Here is an 18941-nt window from a genome sequence, read left to right on the forward strand (position 1 = left end):
AAGCAGAAGTAATGATAAAAGCATAACCTAAAGTAATACATTATTTAGGTGATATGATTATATTAAAAATAAATTTAAAAAGACCAAAATCAACAAAATATTTAAGCCATTTCTCAATTCATTTTTAAACATTTAAACTCCATTTTGTCTTTAAAATTAAAAATCCCACAAATTTATCATTTGTGGAATGTGTGGAATTCCACATTTATCATATGTGGAATCTAAAAAATAAAACAAACAAATGAATGTAACGAAACAGAAACAGACTCACAGATATAGAGAACAAACTAGTAGTTACCAGTAGGGAAAGGGAAATGGGGAGGGGCAAGATAGGGGTATGGGATTAAGAGACACAAACTACTATATATCAAATAGATAAGCAACAAGAATATACTGTACAGCACAGGGAATATAGCCAATATTTTATAATAACTTTAAATGGAGAATAATCTATAAAAATATCGAATCACTATTTTATACACAGGAAGCTAATATAATATTGTAAAACAAGTACACAACAATAAAAAAAACCAGTACTGAGCAACCACTGAAAATAATTTGGTGAATATATAAATATATATATAGTTAATAAAAAATCTACAAAGATAGAAACAAAAATCTCCCAAAGTGGAAATAAACAATCAAATATCAATACAAACACAATGGCCCACAGATCTTAGCATTCAAGGAAGGCTTCAGCACAGGCGAAATAAATGGCAAATTTTATATCTAACTACTTATAGGTAAACTTCTCCATCAATAAACAGCAAATAAGGACCTTGAAAACTGACTTTCGGTGGTACTCTTCAAACCCTCACTTAGGAAGGTTTTAAAAGTCCCACTATTTTGAAGCTGGCTTACCTCTATAGCAACTTTATTCTCCAGTACCTGTTAAACACAGGTAAAGGGCTTGTCATGGTGAACAAAGACTTTTGGATTTGTGAGAGACCCCATGGGAGGGCATCAGCCATTTAAAAATAAATCTTTAAGTTGGAAACAGACAAGTCTGCCTGATGTGGACAGTAACGGGATGGCTGCAAGGCGCACCCTGATCAGTGGCTCATGGCTGCTCTGGAAGAGCTCTGCAAGGATGAAGAACACCCTCACAGTTCAATCTCTACATTCTATTCAGTTTTAAGTTTGATTTTATTTGTACCTTCAATAACAATGTATTTTGATGTCCACTGTTTCTTAAAAGTTGTAAGCAGACTTTTTCTCCTGATGCTAATAACATGTTCTTTAAAATCAAATTCCTCTGTGTAGAAACGAAGAAGTCCCAACCATAGCTGCCCAACAGATTCTGTATTTTTTCCATATTCTGGCCAATAGGTGGGCTAGAAATAGAAGGAACAAGAGATATCATGCTCTATAGTAAAGTGTTAATATCAATAGTCATTTGTATCTTAGGGAGTAAATCTGGGTTTATTTTAATTAACTAGAGTTTAAATACATAAAAATATAATTATATAACTTTTCTTTTATATTTTAAAATATCATTTATATGAGTTTATTAATCTCTACCCTATGACTTGGAGACAGAAAGAGCTCAGGGTTTTAAATGCCAAACCTCAGAATGCATGTTTGTGGAAGAATCTGGAAATAAATTTTAAGAGCCTCGGTGACACCTGGTTATTATATCTCTGTAACTGAGAGTCTTTCCAAACTCTCTGTAGGAAACCACAGAGCAAATATTTGTTCATTTGGAATAAAGTTACTTGACCATTTGGAATTATTGGGCATTAAAGAAATCCTGGATATAGTCCCTAGAAACTCACCTGGCTTAAAAAAAATGTTTTCAACTTCAAAGGAATCATCTGTATGTGCTATTTTTTTTTTTACTATCATAATATAAATAAATATTACAAGTGATAATATAGTTGTTGACCATCTACACTACAGCATAGGATAGGTAACTTTCAGTCAAGGATGTAAAAATTCTTTACTATTAAAATACGTACCAGTTCATCTATTTGATCAAAAAAATAAATATTCCAGCCATCAACAAATATTTCAGGTTTCTTTTCACCTTTGTATATCTGAAATTAATTTTTAAACTATTAGTATGGATTACAAACTTAATGCATTGATACAAAAACTTGTAGGAAAATAGTAAAAATTTTAACTACAGAACCACAGAATTTTAGAGAAGGAAGAGGGCTCAAAGATCACCCAGCTCTACAGATGAGAAATACAATTTCTTTTACTAATACCTCTTGAAGGACAGGAATGACTGGTGGGTTCCTCTGCTGGAGAAAATATAGCACCATAAGCGTGTATGCATATGACGATAAGCTGCCTCTAGAAGCATCGCCAATATCGCACATCTGGGGGGAAGGAAAAGGAGGAACAAAGGAAAGACTACCAATGTCTTCTGCTACACTTGCATCTATTCTATTGTCACTAAGAGTAAGGTGCTTCTACAGGGCACTAATATAAAAATTACATTTTCAAATGCTAAAATATGCCAACAAAACCAAATAAGACCAACCAAAAAAATAAATAAATAAAAAAAAATCAAAGCAAAACAAACCCCAACAAAGCTGTGGAACTATCAGCCAGAAGCAATATTAGGTTACCACGTAAAATTTAAGCAACAAAATTTTAGCTTGCTGAGTAGGGCTCCTCAAATAGTTAAAAGAAGCATTTGACATGGCTATGGTTCTTTAAAAATACACACTTATCTTTTCGTTTTCTTTTTTTAATTGAAGTATAGTTGATTTACAATATTATATTAGTTCCAGGTGTACAACATAGTGATACAATATTTTTATAGACTATAGTCCGTTTAAAGTTATAACAAAGTACGGAATTCCTTGGAGGTCCAGTGGTCAGGACTTGGCACTCTCATTGACGAGGGCCCGGGTTCAATCCCTGGTCAGGGAACTAAAATCCCACAAAACGTGCAGTGAGGCCAAAAAAAGTTTTTGCAAAATAATGGCCATATTCTCTGTGCTGTACAATATATCCTTGTTGCTTATTTACTTTATACATAGTACTTTGTGTCTCTTAATCCCATAATACCCTTATCGTTCCACTTCCTCTTCCCACTGGTAACGACTAGTTTGTTTTCTATATCACTGAGTCTGTTTCTGTTATGGACTTATGTTTTCAACAAAGTTGAAGATGTAATGAAATTTCCTGATAAATCACAAGAGGAAGCATACTCACCTTTGTAAATACTTTCATGGTATAGCACAAATATTTCACTCTGGGATCAATGGCTGAATAAGCAGATAAGAGCCTTGTGTTATGAAGGGCCTGTTAAAAGGGAAATTACACTATAAGTCTACCAGTTAGAAGAAAAAGTTTTAAGATGGAATATTCTGAAAAGGTTTACACTGTAATTCATTTTAGGATGAAGACATTTAGGCTGAAACTAATATTTTTCCCCTGAAGACAAACTTCATTAACTTACTAGATAAGAATTATAAGTGACATCTGATCTCAGGCCTCCTTAGTCTAAACATTCCTAGAAAATATAGGCTATTAAAATAATCAGTTCCATTTAAGTCAATGTAAGATCTGCACCCCCCACTCCCTGCCCATTATTCAAATTAAATGTCCTTAGGGCCCAGAGAGGTCCCATAAAGCCCTGAAATAAACCAGGTATGAGACCAAAGACACACACACACACAAACACACACACACACATACACGCTCCAAAATTAAAACAAAGTTCAAGCCAAACAAAAAGCACTTGCCACTCTGACCTCATTTTAAATGAATACTAATATTAACTCAATTCTATGTTATATCCCCAGCCTCAGAACACTGCCAGGCACTTAGCAGGCACTCATAAATAACTACTGAAAGAATGAACTGGATGAAATGAATGGCTTAATTTTACTGAAAGATTGTGTAAATTAAGAGATACTTGCTCCCCTTCATCTCCATAAAGAAAAAGTCTAAAGAAAATCTTACCAATGTGTTGTACAAACTGATGTCCACTTCCAGACCACTTCTCAAATGGAAGAACTTTACAATTGGCACCTTTGCTGTTGTAATAGGCAAGATGTTTCTCAGCCCTAGGTTGGGAAATAAGATAGTGTCATTAAATACAGCAGCAGGGGATATAAGTTGCTCTTATGTTAATGTGAGTCACTAAGACTAGTCAAAGAATTCTCTGTTATTAACAAACATCTGGGAAGACTCTTCTGGCAAAGTTTACATTTGTTAAACACATCAATATCTGAAGTACAAGAATGAACAAGGCAGCCACCGCTCTTCAGGAACTCAATGGATCATGTGCATGTGTATAGGGCTGTCAGTCTGATAAACATCACAAAAGAGGAAACTACTACAGAATCTGGACTACGTGGGCCCTACCTATTCTCTCCATATGACTACACATATAATATGGAGAAAAGCCCATAGGGGTAATCATCAGAATCCTCAAAACAAAAATTACTCATCCTGGAGCTAGAAGCTATGTCAGTAAAAGAAAGGAATCAACTTCAACAGAGAAGTAAATTGCTTGAGCTAGGCTTTGAAAAAGAACAGGCAAAAAAAGAGAAGGCTGACGGGATTTACCAGGCAAGGAAAACTGCACAGGGGAAGGGTAGATGCCTGAAGCAGAACGGCATGTTCAGGGAACTTCCATGGAATCGTTCAGGCTACAGAGTGGACTTGAGGGAAAGAAATAATGAGTAATAGGAGATGTGGTAAAAACTGGGAGGAGTCCAAATAGGGAACATATACATCCTAGAGGCAAAGAAATGCCAATGCACTGGTGTAAGTTGGGGAGAATCACTGACCACATCTATTTAGACAAGGTCCCTGGCAACGGATAGACTGGAGGCACCCAGAAGAGAGACTAAGTGACCATTATAAAAACTGACCCAGGGCTTCCCTGGTGGCGCAGTGGTTGAGAGTCCGCCTGCCGATGCAGGGGACACGGGTTCGTGCCCCGGTCCGGAAAGATCCTATGTGATGCGGAGCGGCTGGGCCCGTGAGCCATGGCCGCTGAGCCTGCGTGTCCGGAGCCTGTGCTCCGCAACGGGAGAGGCCACAACAGTGAGAGGCCCGTGTACTGCAAAAAAACCAAAAACCAAAAAACAAAAAAACTGACCTGGCAGAGAAGCAGTTAAGACATGTGTGAGAGCATCCATAACTGGATGGGTTGGGGAAGCAGAAGTAGGGGTGATAAGGAAGAAGGAAGGCTGTAACAGTAAGACCATTTCCTGAGCACCTAGATTCCTTTACAAACATTACCTCCTAAGACCATTCACCCTTACCCAAAAGATGAGGAAACAGAGACCCCGAGAAATGAACGTGCTTAGGAATGTGCAGTTGGTGAACTGTGGAGCTGGGATTCAAATCTAGGTATGACTGAATCTACTGAGCCTAGTCTAGGACAGGCTAATTATCACTTCATTCATTTTGGTGATTCCAAGGAAGCCAATGTCAATAAGCAAGAAAGAGGATTCAGAAGGACGAGCCGGTAGTGGTGGCTGTAGCAGAAGGGAGGCAGTCAAGAGAAAGATGAGCTCATCCTGAGATGTTGGGGTTTGAGCGCCTTCTGAGAGAGTTAAGTGGTGATGGCTAGAGGGCAGAAACCTAGCGGTCTGGAATTTAGAAAAAAAAGTACACAGATGAAAGAAATTTCAGCAAAAAAGGTCTGTGTGGGAGACAGAAATCTAACACTCTGATAGGGAGGAGCGGCAAGGAAGCTTGTACTTACTGAACACTTTGTGTTATGTCAGGCCCTGTAGTTTAATGTATTGCCTTGCTTAATCTTAAATGCTATTTCTGTTGTTTCTGCTTTATAGATGAGAAACTGAGTGCTCATAATGAAGTTGAGCGACTTTTGGGGATCACACAGCCAGAAAGCAGGGACCCAAGATTTAAAACTAGAGAGTCTGATTCTAGAAGCCCCATTGATTACTTTGCTATACTGGCTCTAAATTAGATATCCTTTTTCTCAATCTCCTTCCCATTCTAGAATTTGACCCTGCTAACCACTTCTAAGCCTGTTCTCTAGGATTTATTCATAGCACATCATCCTGGTTCCTATTTTACCATTCCAATAGCTCTTTTTTCAGTGTCCTTCCCTAATTTCTACACTCAAGAATTAAAGCTTGGTCCTCAACTTCTCTCAAATGATCCCATGGAATTCTGTTTTATTCTTGGCTTCTGTCTCTCTTTCTTCCTTCAAGCATTTCAATACAAAACTGTTTCATTTTGTTCTTCAATCCTAACTGACAACTCCATATTTCTAACTGCTTGCTGTACTGTTAACTCTCGGAGATTATAGCTTCATGGCACGCTGGTGTTCTCTGCAAACATTCTCATTTCTCAAATACCCAGACATCAGCCTGAACCCTTATTTCCTACTTGTAGGTTCCAATTCTAGGAAATTTCCCTTTGGAATCTCTCATATTCTTTTCCTTTTAGGATCACTGGCATCTGGTTAAGGTCCTTCTGCCCTGCCACTTAGATTATATCTTCCCTAAGAGTATATCAGCTCCCTAAAAAAGTTTAAGTTTTGCTTTTATGGGGTTTCTCCCCTCTGAAGAAAGTTCAGTGGCTTCCAAATATCTACAGACTTTACCTTATCTCCTAATAGTTCCCACTTGAAATTCCTCTCAAAATGTACCAATCTTCTCACTGTCCTAAAAAATATATTACAGTGATTCTCACACTCACATCCATGCGTCTTAGAAATGACTTCTCTTCCTATCCTCTTCAAATCATGTTCATCATCATCTGAGATCAGAAAAAGCCCATCTCTTCCATGAACCTCCCCTACCCAACTCTTTTCCCAGAATCTCTCTCTCTTCAGAAGTTATTTAATACTTGCTGTAGTTTCTACAACTCATTTTAATAAATGAATACTACCACACATTGTTACATGGCCTGTGAGATTATCTTACGTTTGAGATCTGAAAGCTGTCAAAGACCTATACAGACTTATTTTTCTACCATCCCTAAGTGCCCAACACGGTGCTGAGCACATAAGAGGTATCCAATAAAATACATGGGGAGACTGCTTTCTTAATCATAGTCCTGTAGCTATTATTCCATTTTTGTTCCATGCAGTCTGCATTACATTGTAATCTGTACGTAAAAGTCATTTCTAGTCTAAAAATGACCTTTTTTTAACATGGTTCATTCTTAGGAAATACACACAGGTATTTAGGGGAAAGGGACGTGATGTTTGCAGCTTAATCTCATATGGTACAGAAAAAAATTGTGAGCAAGCAAGAAATAGAATGATCAATCAAATGTGCTAAAATGTTAACAACTGGTGGATCTGAATGAAGGATAGACAGAGTTCTTTATACAATTTTTGCTGCTTTCCTTTAACTTTGAAATTATTTCAAAATCAAAAGTCAAAACCTAGCTCAGTACTAAATAACTAATAGTCACGGAAGCTTAGCAATTTAGTCTCTTTGCATAATCTTCAAAAATAAAAATAAAAAAGCATATGATCTTTAGAGGTAAAATTCCCAAAATGCTTGTTTCAATGACCAAAAAAATCATATCAAAACATATTAAAAAAATACTGATGCGCTAGGTTTTCATTAGGAGTAAATCAAAATTAAGTTTTTATCCCCCGTTACTTAAATAACACAGTATCCTCTTTAAACTCCTGGAAATAAAAAATGCAACAGGGACTTCCCTGGTGGCGCAGTGGTTAAGTATCTGCCTGCCAATGCAGGGTACACGGGTTCAAGCCCTGGTCTGGGAAGATCCCAAATGCCGTGGAGCAGCTAAGCCCATGCGCCGCAACTACTGAAGCCCACGCACCTACAGCCCGTGCTCTGCAACAAGAGAAGCCACCACAATGAGAAGCACGTGCACCGCAACAAAGAATAGCCCCCGCGTGCAGCTACGAAGACCCAATGCAGCCAAAAATAAATAAAATAAATTTATTTAAAAAAAGAATGCAACAAAAAGGGGCATTCCAGGTGCATATTTATGTGTATGTATGTATGTATGTGTGCATGCCCACGCTGTGAATTTAGGTCTACTCTTTTTTTTTTTTTTTTTGCTGTACGCGGGCCTCTCACTGTTGTGGCCTCTCCCGTTGCTGAGCACAGGCTCTGGACGCGCAGGCTCAGCGGCCATGGCTCACAGGCCCAGCCGCTCCGCGGCATGTGGGATCTTCCCAGACCGGGGCACGAACCCGTGTCCCCTGCATCGGCAGATGGACTCTCAACCACTGCGCCACCAGGGAAGCCCTAGGTCTACTCTTGACTAAGATATAAGAAAGCTTTCCATGGATGGTGCATGGATTTTAAGTTCCACAAAGGCAACGACAATATCTTGTTCACTTTCATTTTCAACTCTTAGCACAGAAGTTGGATGAACCACAGTTTAAAAGAAGACTCTCACTGTTAACAGCATCCATAGCTGCCTCTGACAAAGAGAGGCAGGAGAATGTGCTAATGGCATTTCAGCTCTGTGCACAATATACAGAATCTGTACATTTTACAGCTGTAAATACTTGTTCAGGGTCACACACAGCTAAACAGCTGTAAGTACAATCCATCACCCTAGTCCATGGTGCTCCCCACTATACTTCACATCACTGCGAGCAGCCCCTACACTCTGATTTACACAATGCTGATAAGGCAAAGCGATTCCCAAAATTTCTTGCGTGGTATATACTTTGTCTTGAAATAAAACTGACTGAGGCAAAAACATGCACACACATATTATAACCAATTCCTCAGTTTTTCATACTTAATCACATAAGATTTTTTTAAAGACACCAATACCATAAATGTTATATGAGCCACTACACTGTTTCGTTGGCATTCATAAATTCTAAGTATGCAAAACACTAATAAAAAAGACAAAAATATTTTTTAGAAAAAGCTTACAGAGGTACCTGAATGTTTTTTGAGGACTCTTGCCAATTCTTCAATAGTTCTCACACAGTCCAACCCCTGCAAGAAAAATGGCACAAACAAACAAACAAAAAGGCACAAACTACTGAATCAGAAATGGAAGACAGGTTCCTAACCTTGTTATAGTTTCCATTTCCTCCAGAAATAACAAAATTAACTTCAAATTATTCTACATACATTTTTCCCTTTTAGGTGAGCGTTAATCCTCATTCATAGGAATATCCTAAGGATGTGGAAACCCTCATTGGGTTGCTCTTGGAGGCACAAGAAAGGCTGAAATCAATGTCTCCAGAAAAGTCTCTGAACCAGCGAGGATCTCCATTTTTCCCCGCTATGTAATTATGTCACTCAGAAGTACTCTCTATGTGACAGAATTAATAAGAGGGAGCTTCTGTGGCCCGTCTTATTCATTCTGGGTAGACCTTCATTATACTTTAATTAAGAGCTGATGAAATGCTGTGGAGAGTAATTAAGCTCAGATTATTTCTCCACAGAACTAGTAAAAAATATAATGCACAAAAAGAAAGTCATACAGGAAATATGAATAATATTTCAAATATTTAAAAACATTTGGGCTGAAACATTAAGTCCTTCTGATGGCTATATACTTCCCACAATATATTTGGAATTTAATTTTAAAATGCCCTCAAGACTAGTTTATTAATCATGTAAAAATTCAATCTTGATGATGTATTGGGTTGGCCAAAAAGTTCGTTTGGGTTTTCCCACAACATTACAGGAAAACCCGAACGAACTTTTTGGCCACCCGATATAATCAGGTCATTCCATATATTGGACCCAATCTTGCTTAGCCACCTATTCACCATAGTCATGCTAGATAACTTTTGACTATTTTCCCCAGTCAGATACATCCTCAAAGGATAAAAACTTGAAACTCAAAAAAGGCATAAAAAGATCCTGAGCAACAGCAGCAATCACTCCTTTGGATATACAGCACTTGGACTGTTATAAATAAAAAATTCAGTACTTCTCAGACTTTACACCTTTTCAAAAGTATTTTACATTTTATAAATGCCTTCATATCCACGAGGGCTGGCAAACCTTTTCTGCTTTGTGGACCATATGGCCTGTTGCAAGGACTCAACCGGTGAAGTTACAGAGTGACAGCAGATGTAGACAATACATAAATGAAGGGGTGTGGCTGTATGCCAATAAAAACTGATATTTACAACACAGGCAGCAGCCATAGTTCGCTGACTCCTGACATACATTATCCAAGCTGATGAGCACAACCATCTCCTGAGGCAAGAGGATCTCACTTCCATATTAGAGATTATCAACCAAAGACCACGTTTAAGGACTGATGAACCAAGTCTGTCTTGAATTCAGTTTAGCACTCTCCTATCACTGCACCACATTGCCTGCCTACTAAAAAACTTCTCAGAAAACCTCACGTTGGTATATTTATGTACCTGAGTCAGCCTAGCGGCTACGCCACTGGAACACGGGAGAGGCTGGTTTAGCTTTCTAGAATTCCCAGATGTTGCTTTCAAATCTAGTTTGCACTACAAGTTGCAAGCAGAAGCCTTTCTACTCCTCACCTTCACTTCTCAACTTCTAAGTTATCTGACCAGACAGATTGTGCCAAATGGCATACTCCGTATGATACACCCTGATAAATCTGGAAAATACCATGCTGTATTGTCAGTCAAGATTGTCAAATCACACTCCACAGCAAATGGAAGTTTTACGTGGTCACTGTACCTCAGCAGTTTCAAGTCCATTAATTGTCATACAGACGTCAAGGTCACTCTGTTTGAACCCAAATCCATTTTTGGAGGAGCCAAACAAGCTCAGTTTAGTTCCTGTTAGGGATATATGAAAAGTCATACCTAATTACCTGAGTACATTTAATCTTCTGATCGAAACAACTCTCTCATGAATCAAAAATACCCAGTTGTTAACTGTCCTATAACAATCTCATTATGTTCTTTTATTAACTAGTCATTTATTATAAATTATTTTCTCTCAAAATTTACTATAAATAAATATATACAAGTTATAGAAGACATGCAAGATTATCAAATGCCACTTTCTTCTTAAATGCAAGGACATTTCAAGGAAAATGTGGATCATCTCAGAACATTTAATAATGTAAGCTTACTACTTTCTAAATAAATTCACTTTTTACAGGTCTGAACTTTGACTCTAAACCTAATACTAAATGAAGTTCACTTGTGGTATCTGCTAAGCAAAATACTACACTGCGTCTGTCTTTTCTATTGGCAAACTAGGATTGGGAAGACCAAAAGCCACCCTAGGTATATCACAGAACAACTGAAGCCCTGTCCCCACCATCACTGTAACACTGCTTTCTTAGTCTCAAAATTAATGTTGTTGTAACACATGTACTCATTCTGAAGGAAAGTCACACTATCATTCTTTTCTTAAAGGTAAAAACTTATTTACCTGGAAACTCTTGTCTTATGAAACTTTCTAGGTTTTGCCGAATATGTTCACGTGCCTGATCTTCTAAAATTGTTGGAGAAAAATCCTCTGTTTAAAATAAACAGATACATTCAGAAACAAAGATTGTTCACATTCTCTGAAAAACTATATTTTTTAATAAAACCTAACTGGCTTAAAAAAAAATAAACAAAACTCTAAATTTTGTGTGTCTTCTCAGTAGACAGCATTAAGCAATGTAAAATAAAGATGCCTTTTGAAAGAGTCTATCACCAAGAACTGCTCCTGAGATGTAAAGCAGTCTGAACAAGGGTTCTGCTCCTGGGTTTCACAGAGACCCAGAGCCCTATGAAGGCAGCCTTCAGGGAACTACACAAACTCCCGCAACGCCCCCCCCCCCCCAGCCAGGGTGAACACAATAGTTTGTGAGCATGTGCATATGTATGTATTTTTTCTAAAGAGAACCAATAGTTTTCTTTCCTCACTTATACTCTCTGAAGAGGTTTAAAAAAGAAATCCCTGATTCAGAATAAGTGTCTTCTGGCACAGACAGACATCTCAAGGTACAGCAATGTGATGGATCACATTCTTTCACTCTAAGCAGCGGCCATGCCTCTCCATGTAATGTTTTTCCTTGTAGAGCTTTATATCTCAGTATACCAACACTTCCCCAAACTGGTGTTCCTTAAAGGGCTGTTATAAAGGTTATTAATTAGCATTAATTAAAAAGTACTCTATGCTCAAATTTTGGAAAAGGGTTACATAAGACTGAAGAGTTAAATAAGTTCTTTACCATAGCATTTCTCAGAAGGCTTTATTATGCTAATGTGCCCTAAAAACCTCTACGGGAGGGGGCAGGATATAGAGTTATTCCCTACTTGACCTATGGAATACTCCTTGTGACGAAATACGATTAATGGCAGGCACCTAGAAAAACATTTCAAGGAATACCAGTTAGGAAATGATAGTACTCCAGTCTTAAGACTTAAAAATTCTCCCTCCGTGTCTTTCTTTAACAATTTTTTATTGCATGTCCCAAATGGAACAGGATACACAGAGCTCTGTGGATACAAGGAGAATGGAACAGACTTAGCCCCTATAATGAAGCTAACAGGTTAGTGATTCAGATAACTCTTGAGAAAATGCCAATTTAATATTTTGACAAATCAAAAGAAATGTTAATAACTTACTATAACACTGAATGCAAACTTGATCTAAGATATTTGAAAATTTGGGTGTTAATGGTGGCAAAGGTTCCAGCTGGATTCTTTTGAAGTCTTCGGGACAGTCCTTCTTTAGATGACCCTCTCGTTTGCATAAACTGCATACTACTGTAGGAGACTGCAGGAAGATGGCAAAGCAAATAATAAAAGATTTAAGATAAAACTTTATTTACCAAATAAAGGGGTCTTGAATCTTTTTTCCAAAGTACACATTCTACTTCTCACATTCCAAAGGAATGAAAATATAATGGTGTGGCCACTCCAAAGTATCTGAGATGGGGACACCCTTTTGGTACACGCAGGAGAAAAAGGCAGTTATTTTTACTACCAACAGCATTACTTTTCTCCTCTGCAAATTCCTAAGAGATTAAGGAGGGAAGTGGACCTAGTGGTTGCACTGGAGTGAAAGAGCAACTTGTTAACCACTACCAAGAGGGGAGAGCCCTGTTTTAGTACACAAAAATCGAAAGTACATGCATTAAAACTCTTTCAAGTCTCCTAGTGCCATGTCTAGGAGTGGCACTGATTACCTTGCCTTTGGTGAAGATGAGTTTACTAAATTCATAGAAGAAATCAGACTGATCCGCAGTTGAATTTTCCTCGCATACATTTTCTTCTTTAAGACTGATTTTATTAAGTTCCATTAGTAGATTTCCATCCACCTGGTGTTTTCCACATTCTTTCAAGTCTTCATACTTAGCAGATCCACCTAATTCCTCATCCTCTTCAGACAGGGCATCCTCATCCCCTGATCCAGTGTAGGTGTTGTCTAACTCATCTTCATTAGCAACATCATCCTCATCTTCCCTTCGGGAAATGGAGAGCCTGGGTTCTTCCTCCTCCTCCTCTTCCTCCTCCTCTTCTTCATCAGAGTGAATGATTCCTGATGTCTGGCCCTGTCTTGAAGGGGTAAAATGGCTTAGAGCATCTCCAAGTTCATCTGTACCTTCAATGCTTTCTTCATCAACATCAGCCTTGTCATCTAAAGTAGCAAATTCGTCACACTCTTTAGCTGTAGGATTTTCGAAGCCTTTTAAATGCGAAGTGCCATGAGTCTCGTCACTTCCTGGGCTGTCACAGATGACAAGCTCTCCAGGTTTGCTACTACTTAAAGCTTGATCATCAGCAGTCAAAGGATGCTTGCCCTCCATTCCACATTTTTCTTTCTCATCTTTACTTCCTGTTTCTTGATGATGTACTTTAACATCCTCAGAGTCATCGCAAGTGACCTCTGCCTTGATATAGTCTGAGTTTTCCAGGTGGACACTGATGTGTGTGTTTCCCATTTCCTCTGTTGATGGGCTTTCAAAGCTTTCAGCAGTCTCTTTAAGAGTAAGTGATGGTACCTTGCAGGTGCTCGCAGTTAAACTGGCAGCACCAGGACCTTGAGCCAAAACTGAGGTTTTGAGTTTATCATCTTTCGCTTGTACATCTGGATCACGTTTTGCTACTTCTTTAGAATGTTTGGAAGTACAGGTATCAGTACTCAGAGGCTTTGGAAGGCTGGATTTTGTAATTTTGTGTGGAAGAGCAAAATATTTATACGTTGTCCTTAAACAATGAAGTATATATTCAAACACAGGTTGATTATTTAGGGTCCTTGCCACATTTCTTTTAACAGAGTAGGGATCTGTAATGAAAAAAAAAAATCTGCTACTTCATACACTTCTATTTCATGTTTTAAAAATTAGCCTGCTATAGATAAAGACAACAAGTAAGCAACAGTAAAATTTATCATGTATCATATGTTTTTTAAAAAATTGGGGATGGGGAGTAAGAAGATACAGTTTAAAAACGAAAAGAAATGCTTTCTTAAACATCTGCTCTCTGAAGAGAACCCATTCTGTTCAGAACCAGTACCCCTTCCCTATTCTGTTCTGTGACTGCGGAGGTTAAAAAAAAAAAAAAAAAAAATGTCATCAGTGTGGCTCTTGTGCCCTCCGGAAGCGAGGTCTTCCCGCCAGGCTCTGCTGAGTGCTCAGCCTCCCCACTCAGCCAGGCCCTGCGGTTTGTAGAGCTTACCTCCACTCTTCTGCCCTGGGAAGCCCCATCACTGAACTGGCTGGACTGAATTCAGGGGCGAGAGGGAGGCACCAGGAGGAGACACCACTTCTCTCAATCTTTTCTCCTCCCCTAGAACTCCAGCAGGTTAGGCAATTGGCCAGAAGAGCTGAGCCAGAGAAACTGCAGGGGAGGGTTTAAAAATGTGAGATCCCCATGACTGCACACAGAATTTATGCAAAATGCAAAAAACCCTCTTATGCAATATAAGGCTTGAAAAAAATCAAGCAAAAGTAAGAAAATTCCATTTAGGAGGTTCTTTAAATTATCTGAAGGAGGAGAATTAAGATTTCTAGTGGGGTTTCCACCTCCTGACTTTGTAAAGCTGAGATCTCATACATTTAATGAAATCTACAGGGCACATCAGTATGTCTTTTATACAATGGTTTCAGTTAAATGAACCTTAACTCATTTAAGAGTTTAAGGGTTTTTTTTAAGAGAAAAGGTGTTTTCATGAATAAGTTCTAAATGTTATTGCAAATATTCCAAAAATAACTATCCTTTTTCTCTATGGAGAGGAATCCAATGAAGAATGTTATTTTTCATGAGAAAAGGTATTTTCCTCAACCTTTGTAAAACTAAACAACATCAACAACAATCCATAAAAGGAGTGAATCTAAAAATCCAGAAATGAGAACAGCAAAGAGGAAAGTGGGATTTACACATCACTTGGAAAAGACTTTTTAAGCATTTCAAGTTGTTAAAGCAATTTACAAAGAAAATGAGGACACAGCCAGCCATTCTTTTAGTTGCTTAAGTGATTAAGATGTTTTATTGCAGCACTTAAAAAACCCAGGATGAACAATTTGTTCCCTTGGGATGACTCACTGTAACACATGCAAGATTCTAGCTATCTATTTCACTTTTGGGGTCAGGCCTACCTTACATGTAGGAGCTGAAAAAAGACTGAAATAAAAAGCATGCTGTTAGACTGACACCTTAAAAAAAGGTGGGGTGGGGAAATTAAAGATAAACATTTTGAGGTACCTTCAATGGCAATGCGCTTTTTGGGCCAATCCTTTGATTCACGAGATACTGATTCTTTGACACGGATACTTATCACTAAATCAGCCAAATTAAATTCTAAAGCATAGAATCGAAGCAATTCCACCCAGAGCTGCCCAACCGGTACTGAAGGCTGGTGTTTTAAATCAAATATTAATGATACCTATTAACAGCAAAGAGAAAATATACAGGTTATTTCAGATGTCAGTACAATCTGAAAAATAAGAGATCATTCAAGCATCAAATAAAAAAAATCTGAAAAACCTTAGCAAAGATATGAATTTGACAGCCTATCTAGATAACCACATTCTAGGTTCTATTTCGATTGTGGGAAAACAGCATTCCTTCACTGAATTCCCAGGATTAAAGTACGTTAAAATCTAGTCATTATCATAGGAATAGACAGGCAGTTTTATGTAACCAGGCAGCACTCCTTATTTTGAAGCCTTAAGGGCAGGTGGAGAGAACTGTGCCCTGATTGCTACTACCCTCAGCACTGAGCTCTCCCTGTTCCTGCCTCTGGAGGGTGCCTTTACACAGTTACACACAGAAATGGGCTGCAGCTAGAGGCACAGAGCAAAAGGAAAAACACTGCTCTCACTTGCTCTGAGAAGCTACATTAAGTTCATTGAATCTGCCAGTAGCAACTGATTTTAAAGTCAAATAAATAACTCTTGATATCAGAAATTAATACTAAGTTTTCCACTCACAGACTCATGACAAGTTGGGACATACTGTGATGGAATATAGTGGAAACTACAAAGGACTTAGAAAAGAAAAAAATGGGTCCAAATACAATTTTGCCACTTCACAGATCTTAACTGCTCTGTGACTTAGCTTCTTCTTTCTTGGATTGGCAGTATAGCACAGAGGCTAAGAGAACTGGCTTTGGAGTGGGACATGCTTAGCTTTCAAATCCAGCTCTGCCATTTACTGGCTGTGTCTGATCCTGGTGAAGGTATACAAGCTGTCTAAGCCTCAGTTTCCTCATCTGAACAATGGGGATCACAGTACCCACCTCATAGGGTTGTTGGGAGGACTGAGTGAGAGAGTGTCTGTTAAGAGCTTAGCACAGTGCCTGGCACACATGTTCAAAAAATGGTCGCTACCATTATCTGCAGAGTAGGGATGATACCACCTATAACACAGGATAGTTATGAGGATTAAATCAGAAAACAAGGGAAAGCATCTGGCAGACTGGTTGCTCTCTGTATTTTTTCATTTAGGTATAGTCTTTTTAAATACAAGAAATCCATATACCATTGAAACAATGTCACAACTGTAAGATGCTCTTAAGAGGTAATCTAGTTCAACTCCCATATGCTACAAAAGAAGGAACTGAAGTCCAAAGAGTGACTTGTCAAAGGTCTCAATGCTTGTCAGGAGCAAAATGAGGACAATGTCTCCTGATCCCAGTCCAGTGTTCTTTCACCACACCATGCAATTTCGACACTGTCGAGGTCTCAATTTCAGAAGTGGCAGCATGATTTATCTCTCCAATTAGCATTCAAATGAAAAGATAAAGTATTTAATTGGACTTTCAGCAATAGCTTTTCCTTCTAGGGTATACAAATTTGTTTCCAATCACACTTTACTATATCAAGCTTCAAAACAGGTGGTATGGTATTTTATTAATGCCACATACTTATTCACTAAATCTTAACCACAAAGGTTCTGTGAAATAAGATAAAGTTATTAGGTGGGCTTACAAAGCAAAACTGATTAAAAATGGAAGTTGTCTAGGTCCCACACACTATAGTCGAGGACACAAAGAAAACCCCAGAAACGGAAAGCTTCATTAGATCTCACCTCTTTATCCATATATTCAGCATTACTAAAGATTTTTAAGCATCTCACTGAAATGACTTGATAATATCATTACATGGAACTTAAGAGACCTCTGACATATCTAGACTAGTGGTACTTACACTTTTTGTTGTTGTTGTTGTTATTGTTTCTGCTTTTTTAACGTAGAGAACACTTTCTTTCTCAAATAAAATAAGACTAGCAACTAGCATTTACTAAGTGCTTACCACATGCTCGGCACTGAGTGAAGCATTCTATAAATCAGTGACTATGAGAGGGTACCAATATCATCCCCATTCACAGGTGAGGAAACTGGGGCACAGAAAGATTAAGTCACCTGCCCAAAGACACACAGCTAGGAAGTGGGAGAGCTGCATTTGTGTTTGTAAATTCAAATATTCTGGCTCCACAGCCTGTGCTTTTAGCCACTCCTGGAACCCCAAATAGAAAACTGATACCAGCAGCGTGCTCCGGCGGCAGCAGGGGTAGAGTGCCACCCCCACCCTCTTCCCCTCAACTCTCAAGGATTCCAGAAAACACACCTGGAGAACGTATGATTCACCATTATCTCCTCATTTTAGGCATGAGTAAATAAGAACTAAAAGAGTGACATGACCTGTTTGCGAAGAGCTAGGATAAGAATCCAGGTCTCAGAAGTATTTTGTGGGTATTACTGTCATTTTACCCCAAAGAGTTATGGGGAAGCTCATGGAGTCAAGGACCATTTACCAATTTGGGTCAGAATCCTATTGTTATTACTAGTATAATTACATTGTTCAGATTTTTGTTTGAAATTCTAATGGCAATTCTTTCCTTTTGCATAAATTCTCCTGCCCACCCCTAATAGTATGGATACGGACAAGTACACTAGACCACAGACTTATTCACTGTTATTTTAGTAATTTGAGGTTAGTTAACTTTTCATATATTTAGACCTCATAATACTATCTAAGACCTAAGCTCTTAGAGGACAGATGGGAATTTATCTCTGAATTCTCAGCCTCTTTCACAGCACCTTGCACACAGAAGAAACCAGTAACTGTGGATTCAATGGATTCAATGGATTCAGTGGATTCAATGATTTGAATTTTACCTTTTCTCATTACTTGTCTATTCAAAGGACTGAATAGACTAGGAAACTAAACAGCCACGAAATAGTTAAGATAGTTGAGGAAAGAAGAGAGGAAGAACTGAGTAACTCATAAACTCCACAATTAACAACAAATTAAAAATAGACAGTAAAACTAGAAACAAGGGAGAACAGACCTGTCCCCTTTTAACGGGCATTTCTTTTGGTGCCTCTTCTTTTGCTGAGTCTGCGTCCCCTGCAGCATTATCAGTGTACTCCCAGGCCACAGAGTCTTTCTGAATTTCTTTAAGGTTGAAATTCCCTAGTTTGTTTAATGAGAATCCTTCAATCTGGGAAAAATTAGACACATACTATTATAAGGCAGAAACGATTTTATATCAATCAGAGCATATTAATCCTGGAAGAAATGAAAAGTAACATACTTTAGTTCACTGAAAATATAAAAGGTATTTTTTATAAAAGGAGTATCTTTGA

The 18941-nt window shown here is 38.2% G+C and overlaps 1 protein-coding gene across 8 annotated transcripts in view; it reads right to left on the minus strand.

Annotated features, from left to right (window-relative positions):
* The window catches only part of TUT7 (terminal uridylyl transferase 7), a 65717-nt gene that overhangs the window by 19109 nt on the left and 27667 nt on the right, over positions 1-18941 (minus strand). For 7 of the 8 annotated variants that reach the window (XM_082842164.1, XM_082842162.1, XM_082842166.1 and 4 more), the window contains exons 10-21: positions 18644-18796; positions 15554-15734; positions 13036-14135; positions 12473-12623; positions 11286-11372; positions 10581-10681; positions 8837-8894; positions 3922-4025; positions 3169-3258; positions 2211-2324; positions 1959-2036; positions 1157-1334 (exon numbers count right to left, since the gene is read on the minus strand). In XM_082842164.1, coding sequence (XP_082698290.1) covers positions 1157-1334; positions 1959-2036; positions 2211-2324; positions 3169-3258; positions 3922-4025; positions 8837-8894; positions 10581-10681; positions 11286-11372; positions 12473-12623; positions 13036-14135; positions 15554-15734; positions 18644-18796 — 2395 coding nt within the window. The remainder of the gene's footprint in view (positions 1-1156; positions 1335-1958; positions 2037-2210; positions 2325-3168; positions 3259-3921; positions 4026-8836; positions 8895-10580; positions 10682-11285; positions 11373-12472; positions 12624-13035; positions 14136-15553; positions 15735-18643; positions 18797-18941) is intronic. The other variant, XM_082842163.1, reaches the window with a different exon arrangement.

Source organism: Leucopleurus acutus (genome assembly GCF_964270905.1).
Source record: "Leucopleurus acutus genome assembly, chromosome: 7".
NCBI classification, from domain to species: domain Eukaryota; kingdom Metazoa; phylum Chordata; class Mammalia; order Artiodactyla; family Delphinidae; genus Leucopleurus; species Leucopleurus acutus.